Raw genomic sequence first — 8,355 nt, 5'->3', positions numbered from 1 at the left:
TCCTGCCCACGGCTGTGCCCTTGCCCTTGCCTCTGGCTCTGCTCATTTGCTACCTGCTCTGGGAATGAGTCCTGTTCCCTGCCACCCGGCAGCGAGGAGCTGACCTTCGGCTGGTGACAATGAGACCTGGCAGCCTTTGCCAGAGCTCAGAGAGCAGCCAGCAGAGCACAAGGACAGCTCTCCTCCCGAGAGCCAGGGTGCCTCTCTGTGCCCATCCACTGGCTGCCACTGGCACTCCCCAGACAATGCAGGTCAAGCCCCAAGAGCTTCCCTGGCATATCCCAGCAGCATTCCCAAATTGTCCTGTGTGCTGGGAGGGGCAGATGTCTGCCTGGCCCAGACATGGGTGCAGCCAGGCTGGAGAGGAACCTCACGAGGAGAGCAGGGGACTGCTGCCAGCCCCCACCTCCTGAGGCTTCCCAGTCCCGGGCAGAGCCCCAGACCTGTCTTCTGGGCCACCATCCCCCACAGCCACACTGCCACTGCCCTCTGGCCCGTGCAGAAGAGTCCAGGTCAGACCAGACTAGAAGGGATCTACAGTGACCATCCAGACCTCCTGCCTGACCGCTCTGGGGCTGACCAAAAGTCCCAGCAAGTTGCCAAGGGCATTGTCCAGCTGCCTCCTGCAGCCTGAGAGGCTCAGGACATTACCATCTCTCCAGCAGGCCCCACCCGCTGCCTGCCCACGCTCCGTGGCCATGGGTGATGCAGGCTCTTGTGCTGGGGTGGGGCAGGACACATCCACCCCAGGTACTTGCTGCAGGCTGTAACCAGCCTCTGCTGCTCTCAGACATCCCTCCTCCCTTCTCTGCCCCCTAGCTCCCACCACCCCCAGCCACGCCACACTACTGTGCTCCTCACGCCCCTGCACCACTGCCCTGCCCCACACAGCCATGCCCTCGCACCCAGGGCATGCCCAGCCAGCAGTGAGGGCAAAGGAACACCAACCAGGGCACAGCTACTGGGAGGATCTTTTGAAGCCTGTGCTGCTGCCAGGCCAGGCCAGGCCAGGGTGCCCCACATTACAAGTTCACAGCTCCTGGACACATGGGCTGACTGCCCCAGACCTGCAGAAGGCTGGCAGCAGGACCAAGTGGCTTCAGCTGCCTGCTGAGCCAGCACTGCTAGAGTCTCTCATAACCAGAGGAGCCTTTCTGGCAGCACACGGCTGTGAGCAGGCAGAAGGTGAGGATGAGTATGATGGTCAGTAAAACGGTGGCTGCTACCCAGCTGCTTCTCTGGAGCCCCACGACCCTCTGGGGAGCCTCTGAGGGGATCATGTTGGTGAGGTTGAGCATGTAGCCTAGAGTCCAGCCCACGTCAGCGTTGGCAACCTGTGCAGAGGAGGAAGAGGGGTGTGAAGGGCTGCAAGGTGCCAAGGCAGGTACAGGCTAGATGCTAGGAGCAAGTTCTGCACAGAGAGAGTGACTGGCATTGGAATGGGCTGCCCAGGGAGGTAGTGGAGTCACCATCCCTGGAGGTGTTGAAGCAGAGCCTGGATGGGGCACTTAGTGCCATGGTCTGGCTGCTTGGACAGGGCTGGGTGCTAGGTTGGGCTGGAGGAGCTTGGAGGTCTCTTCCAACCTGCTTGATTCTATGATTCTAAGCTGGAGAGCTAGAGAGGACTTGTTGGATCCCCAGGTCCTGCTTCACAGTCTCCCTATCTGTGCACACCTTGGGCTGCTGTGAGACAAGCTGGGGAAGAGCATAGATGGCCCAGGGCAGAGGTCCCAGCAGGTGCCTGTGTGGGTGACTGAAGGGCTCCCCTGGAGCTGGGCTGTGCTGCCCCCTTCCCCTCTGCTTTCCCACCCAGGCAGGGCAGGGGCAGGGCCAAGGTGGGCTCAGGCCTTTTCACAGCACAGAGTGTGGAAGCTGGGGTCTGGTGGGCATCTCCCTACCTGCTGGACGAAATGGATGTGAGGCCAGGAGCTGCGGTCGAAGCTGTAGCCATGCAGGAGAAGGGCGAGGGTGTAGGAGCTGGCGGCACAGGCGTCACGGCGCTGCCTGCTGCTCGCGGTGGGGAACTTCTCCTGCACCTGCAGAGGGGGAGAGCAGGGAGGGGCTGACAGCAGGGAGCAGTGCTCGGTGCACCCACACTGCAGCAAGAGCCCCACAGCGAAGCTGGGAGCAAAGCCCCTGGGGTGCCTGGGCTTGGGGAGCAAGGAGGACCCAGGAGGCTGCAGGTTGATGCATGTCTCTGTTAGAGGTCCCCCAGCTGCCTCCAGCTGCCATCAGTGCAGCAGAGGATGGGCTGTGGGTGAGCTCTCAGGATGTCCAGAGCCAGATGAGAGATGAGCAGGGACTGGCATCACCCAGGCAGGATCTCACCTCCTGCCAGCTGCTGTTGCAGAGCTGCCTGACAGTGGCATTGACCACGCTCAGGGGCTGCCCTCCTGTCAGGTTCAGCAGGTGCAGGCTGTGATAAAGCCCCGAGAAGGCCTGAGGGGGTTTAAGACCAAGGGTGGGCAGGTTAGTCAAGCTCCCAGGCCACTGTCACCCCCCCAACCCCTCTCACCCACTGCTCTGCAGGGATCCCTAAGGATGGCATCTGCCAACCAGCCAGGAGGGAGTCCTGGGACTGCTCCTCACAGCAGGTGGAGGCTGTGACAACACAGGTCTCAGTCTGCCTGGCACTCTGGTGACACCCTGCATGTCCCAGCACATCAGGCACATTCCAGCCTGCAGGGCTGGCACCGTGCAGACTTCTAGGGCAGTTTTCCTGGGGTTGTGTCCAGGTTCTGGTGCCCCCAGAGCCCCCAGTGCCAGCCCAGCCCCGGGATGCATCCTTACGAAGAAGGCTCCGCGCACGGGGGGCTGATAGACCCCGTTGAAGCCACAGCTCTGGTTGGCTCCGCAGCTGAAGTTGAAGAGGTCCTCGATGGCAGCACTGCAGGCTGCTGGGTCCCCTGTCCCTGTCACCGTCAGGCTCTCTGCAGGGCTGGCAGTGCTTGGTGCCTGCACACAGGGACTGTCGTAGAGCTCTGCCGTGGTGGTGTTCTCCTGGTACCCCCGGGGGTAGCAGGGGTGTGATATCTGGGGGGAAGAGGAGTTGCCCTGGGGAGAGCAGGAGCTGTTAGCATCACTCTGCCACTGAGGGTGGGGGTGGAGAGAAGAGAAACAGCCCACAGAGAGCACCTGACCCCACAGCCAGACACAGGACACGAAGGCCACACCACACGTGGGGTCCTGTCCGTGGTGTGCAGGCACAGAACCATGAGGACAAGCTTGGGACAACAATGCTGTGGTCAGGGAGCAGCTACAGTGCCCAAGGCCTTGGCAGTCTGCACCCATTCTGTCCCCCCTCTTCCTTTGTAAGGTCACCAGACCCTGGGGAGAGCCAAGGCTGAGAATTCACTTAACAGGGCCAAACCAAGCCCTGAGTGCTCTTGGCAACGTGCTCTGAATGTGGTCTTCCCTCCCACTGCAGCCATCACAAGCTGGCATTGAGGCCTCACCCCACTGCCACGGCAGGGGTCTCCCTGTGCAGCACTGGCATCTCTCACTTTCCACACCCAGCACCTACTGCTTCAGACTTGGATCCATAAAATCAACTTATCAATTACCACACTGGTGCTGGAAAGTCTCACTGAGCCTCCTCCACCCTCCCAGCACTCAGCAGCTCCCCTCCTCTAGGGCCCCCTGTTCCTGAGGCTGGGCTGATGCAGTCCCTGCATGAGGACAGGGATGCAGACTTGGTGAAGAGCCCTGGGCACCCACCACCCTGGCAGTGCCAGCTTCAGGCTGTCCATCTCCATCTTGCCTCTGCTCCCTGCTGTTGGGACAGCCCTGGGGCAGCTCTGGCCACGGTGGCCCTCTCGTATCCACCACCCTCAGGGGGGCTCGCCACAGGCACCCAGCCCAGCAGCCACTGCCCCGGTGGTGCTGCCTGCCCTAGCCGGGGAGGTCGGGGCCCAGGCTGCAGCTGGGGGGCACGGGGCTGGAGGTGGTCACCTGGGGCAGGGATGCCAGCAGCATCTTCAGGGCCTGCTGCAGCCCGTAGCAGAGGTAGCTGTGCGTGTAGATGGAGTAGTTGGTCCCATACAGCCTGAGCAGGGCCCTCGTGCTGCTGTCGCTTAGGGGGGTCCCAGGGAGGAAAGTGATCTGGGCTGAAGCCCCACCGAGGTCCAGAGCTCCCACCACGTCCTCTGCTGGAGGGTGGCTCCACGTGCCTGTGAAGGACCACTGCCAGGCACTGGGGGTTACCCACCACAGCCTGGCACAGGGTGGCAGCAGGGCTATCAGCCTCCCAGCACCGAGAGTGGCAAGGGAGAAGCCCTCTGCCCTCTGCCCACTGCCCACTGCCCCCAGCACACCTTGATCAGAGTCTCCAGCAGGTAGTTGACAGTGACCCAGCCAAAGGAGCCCTCCTCGTTCCCCGTCAGGATCCTTGCTCCGCGGAAGTCCACAGGGTACTGCCCGATGGCCTTGGCAACCTCAGCCAGCACCTGCTCGGCCTTGCTGCTGTTCTGCTCCCTGCCCGGGGGAGGACACAGACACCCTGTGCTGGGGCAGGCTGGGGCTGGGCAGCTCTTGCAGCAGGGCAACAGGCAGAGGCTGCTGCCTCCTGCTAAGCACCAGCGCTGCCCCAGGGCAGGGTGAAGCCACCAAGTCCCTCAGCTGCTGTGCTGGGAGTCTCCCTACAAGTGCTGTCCAGGGGCCCTGCACGGGCATGGGAAGGGGTCCTTGGTGCCAGGCTGGCAGAGGAGCTTCAGCCATCTCTGGGGCTACTGCCAGCCTGAGGCTGGAGTGGCTTCCCCATGGGCACAGGGAGCAGCTCTCTTGCTCACCACACTGGAGTGCAGACAGAGATGCTCTGCCCATCTCCACAGCCTGCCCAGCCTGCAGCCCTGCTGTGCTCCCAGCCCCCCATGCCCCCAGCCCCTGCAGAAACACAAGGTGGGGAGGGGTTGGAGCTGACAGCTCAGGGCAGTGCCAGTACCTCAGCAGACGCATGCCCGCCGTTGCCCCCAGGTAGGTGGGGGTCTCCTGCTGCTGCTCAGCAGGCACAACCTCCATGGCCTTGTCCAGGCAGGGCTTCAGGCTGGCTCCAGCCCCAGCAGGGTTGTCTGCATAGCTGGAGATGCCAGGTCCTACAGTGGGCACCAAGGGACGGAGTGAGCTCAGTGCCACCCAGGAGGGACAGGGCAGAAGGGCACACAGTGCTGGGCGAAAGGACCTGGGAGTGCAGGTGGACACAGGATGCCCACGAGGCAGCAATATGCCCACACGGCCAAGAAGGCCAAGGGCATCCTGGGTGGCATTAAGAGCAGGCCAGCAGGCAGAGGGAGGTTTCCTACCCCTCTCTCCTCTGTCCTGGGGAGGCCTCCTGTGGAATGCTGTGCCCAGCCATGGGCCCCCCAGAGACACAGAGAACTCCAGCAGGGTCACCGAGGTGCTGGGGCAGTGCCAGCATCCCCCTCACATTGCCAGGCTGGCAGCTGGGCTGGGCTGTGTGGAGGACTCTGTGGGGGGACCTCAGTGTCTGAAGGGTGGGGGTCAGGAGGATGGACCCAGCCTCTCCCCAGCGGTGTCAGGGCAATGGGCAGTGGACACAAACTGCCACACAGCAGGGCCCAGGTAAACACCCTGGAGAAAGTCTCCACTGGCAGGGTGGGTGGCAGAGCCCTGGCGCAGGCTGCCCAGACGGGCTCTGGGCTCTCCTTCCCCGCAGGCACTCACTGGCAGCTCCTGCTCCAGCAGGGGGTCCCCTGCAGAGGTCCCTTCCAGCCACCACCCTCCTGTGACACACCCACCTGTTCCCCGGGCACCTCCCTGGGCTCGTCAGTACCCAGGTGTGCCAGGCACGGCCCAGAACTCTGCTGTTTGGTGCCATGCAGACACCAAGATGAAACCTGCTGACACAAACGGCAGTGAGGAGCCCACAGGACCCCAGGCATGATTGAAGACCCCTGTGGAGCCCTCAGGAGCCCTCAGGCGAGATGTGGTGGGAGACAAGGAAGTGGCTGCAGGAGAGGAGGAGCAGAGCCTCACACCCAGCATGCCAAGCTGCCAGCTGATGCACAGCCACCAGCTGCCAGGCTGGACTGGCTCTCGGCACCATGGCATCTGGGGGCCAGGCTCCCTGCCCAGCCCTGGATCCCCCAGGGCTGTGCTGTCTCTGGCCCCTAGCGCTGCTGTGGTGGCTCCCTCAGGCCCACCGAGGGCCACCCCCGGCAGTGCCACGGGAGCCTGTGGCAGCGGGGCAGGAGGCGGGTGGGCAGGCCCTGGCACACTCACCCTGCACACTGCAGGCCTCCACCTGGGACACGATGCCAGTGCCGTTCTCCTTGCCCGCGGGCCAGCGGTAGATGTAGAGGGAGGTGTGCGTGGAGCCAGCATCAAACACCAGCCCGTACTGGGGGCACAGAGGGCACAGGGGGTCACAGCACAGCCGGGGCTGTGCCAGGCGTCACAGGGAGCTCCTGCTCTCCCTTCCTGTGTGCCAACACAAGCAGTGCAGGTTTGCTGCTCCCACCTCCCCCCAGCAGCCCTGACCACCACCAGCCCGGGGATGCAGGGCAGAGAGGGGGCATGCAGGGCAGCAGGGTGACTGGCAGAGCAGGGAGGCACCCGAGGTGTCCCAAAGGGCTCAGGCTGCCAATGCTGCTCCCAGGCCTTCAGGAGGGGCAGATCTCACGAACTTTGGCTTTGCTTTCCACCAGGCTGCCAAAGTCAGCAGAAAGGAGGAGGAGGAGGAGGGAGGGCCGCAAGCAGCGGTCTGAAACCAGAAGCGAAAGTGTCTGGGGTGGAAAATGGAGCAGCCCCGGGAGGAAGCTGCTGCGCTCTCTCCCTGCCCCAGCCAAGAGCCAGGGCCGTGCTTTAGGGGCAGCGATGAAGCTGCTCGATGCGACCCTGATGAGGTTAAGGGCAGAAAAGCTCCATGGGCCATGACAAGACTCGCAAGAGGAGGCCAGGGCTGGCGGCCGGGTGAGTGGTGGGCACCGACGGGTGATGGCTCCCGGCTGCCCGGGCACCTACTCTGTTCCGCGCAGGAAGGGCAGCGTCCCTCGCCAGGGTCAGGAGCAGGAGGAACAGGGCCACCGCCAGCGCGCCCAGCACCGCCGCCGAGCTCCCGGCCACGGCCCGCAGCATGCCGGCGCCGCGCTGCAGGAGGAGCGGGCTCAGCGGGCACCGAGCCTCTGCCCCGGCACCGAGCCGCTGCCCCGGCACCGAGCCGCTGCCCCTGCCCCTCCGCCCAGCTTCCCACCCCTCCCTGAGGCCCTTCTTCCCCCAGGCCCCTCGGGTGACCCCCGGGACACGGGGCGGGGGCCACGAGAGCGTCCCTCGGCCGGCAGCAATGCAGCAGCCCCCGGGCCGAGCGGGGTGACTCCCGCCGGCAGCGCCCCCCGGGAGGGGCTCCCCCAACCCTGCCCTCGGGGGGCGGGACGGGTCCCGGCCGGCGCCGCCCTACCTGTGCCAGGAGCGGCCCGGCCGTGCCCTCGGGACGGTCCTGCCAGCCCCCGGCGCTGCCGAGCGGCGCGGAACGAGAGCAACCCGGCCCGGCTCGGATGTCCGGTTCCGGGGCACGGCCCGGGGCGGGCACTCGGCGCTGCCGGCGGGGGGAGCGGGGCGGCCCGGCTCGGCCCCATGGCCCCGCTGCCGGCTGCGCTGCCTGCCCGCACCGCTGCCCGCCCCCGAGCAGTGCCCTGCCTGCCCGCACCGCTACCCGCCCCAGAGCAGTGCCCTGCCTGCCCGCACCTCTGCTCCCCGCACCACAGCAGTGCCCTGCCTGCCCGCACCGCTGCCCCCCGCACCACAGCAGTGCCCTGCCTGCCCGCACCTCTGCTCCCCGCCCCAGAGCAGTGCCCTGCCTGCCCGCACCGCTACCCGCCCCAGAGCAGTGCCCTGCCTGCCCGCACCTCTGCTCCCCGCACCACAGCAGTGCCCTGCCTGCCCGCACCGCTGCCCCCCGCACCACAGCAGTGCCCTGCCTGCCCGCACCTCTGCTCCCCGCCCCAGAGCAGTGCCCTGCCTGCCCGCACCTCTGCTCCCCGCCCCAGAGCAGTGCCCTGCCTGCCCGCACCTCTGCTCCCCGCACCACAGCAGTGCCCTGCCTGCCCGCACCTCTGCTCCCCGCCCCAGAGCAGTGCCCTGCCTGCCCGCACCTCTGCTCCCCGCCCCAGAGCAGTGCCCTGCCTGCCCGCACCTCTGCTCCCCGCCCCAGAGCAGTGCCCTGCCTGCCTGCACCTCTGCTCCCCGCACCAGAGCAGTGCCCTGCCTGCCCGCACCGCTGCCCCCCGCACCACAGCAGTGCCCTGCCTGCCTGCACCTCTGCTCCCCGCACCACAGCAGTGCCCTGCCTGCCCGCACCGCTGCCCCCCGCACCACAGCAGTGCCCTGCCTGCCCGCACCTCT

At 65.8% G+C, this 8,355-nt stretch overlaps 1 protein-coding gene across 3 annotated transcripts; it reads right to left on the bottom strand.

Annotated features, from left to right (window-relative positions):
• Positions 1-959: 959 nt before the first annotated feature.
• Positions 960-7,489, bottom strand: LOC135190007 (ectonucleoside triphosphate diphosphohydrolase 8-like). Of its 3 annotated transcripts, XM_064170862.1 has the most exons (10): positions 7,412-7,489; positions 6,979-7,104; positions 6,238-6,355; positions 4,940-5,090; positions 4,314-4,473; positions 3,952-4,182; positions 2,791-3,054; positions 2,329-2,439; positions 1,899-2,036; positions 960-1,334 (listed from the first exon to the last, which is right to left on the bottom strand). In XM_064170862.1, exons 2-10 carry the CDS (start codon positions 7,090-7,092, stop codon positions 1,125-1,127), a joined length of 1,497 nt encoding a protein of 498 aa, XP_064026932.1. In that variant the 5' UTR covers positions 7,093-7,104; positions 7,412-7,489; the 3' UTR covers positions 960-1,124. The 3 variants fall into 3 exon arrangements, with proteins under 3 accessions (XP_064026932.1, XP_064026933.1, XP_064026935.1); XM_064170863.1 differs by lacking the exon at positions 2,329-2,439; XM_064170865.1 differs by lacking the exon at positions 3,952-4,182.
• Positions 7,490-8,355: the final 866 nt, after the last annotated feature.

The sequence above is a fragment of the Pogoniulus pusillus genome, chromosome 35 (genome assembly GCF_015220805.1).
Source record: "Pogoniulus pusillus isolate bPogPus1 chromosome 35, bPogPus1.pri, whole genome shotgun sequence".
In the NCBI taxonomy this organism is placed as follows: domain Eukaryota; kingdom Metazoa; phylum Chordata; class Aves; order Piciformes; family Lybiidae; genus Pogoniulus; species Pogoniulus pusillus.
Note: the sequence above shows the minus strand (reverse complement) of the source record. Positions and strands in the feature narration are given on the sequence as shown.

Coding starts and splice junctions, on each gene's coding strand:
- LOC135190007 (XM_064170862.1), bottom strand. CDS start 7,092: ATGCTGCGGGCCGTGGCCGGGAGCTCGGCGGCGGTGCTGGGCGCGCTG. Junction 2,440..2,790: donor CCGTGCGCGGAGCCTTCTTC/GTAAGGATGCAT, acceptor AAACCCCCTCAG/GCCTTCTCGGGGCTTTATCA. Junction 1,335..1,898: donor ACATCCATTTCGTCCAGCAG/GTAGGGAGATGC, acceptor TCCTCTGCACAG/GTTGCCAACGCTGACGTGGG.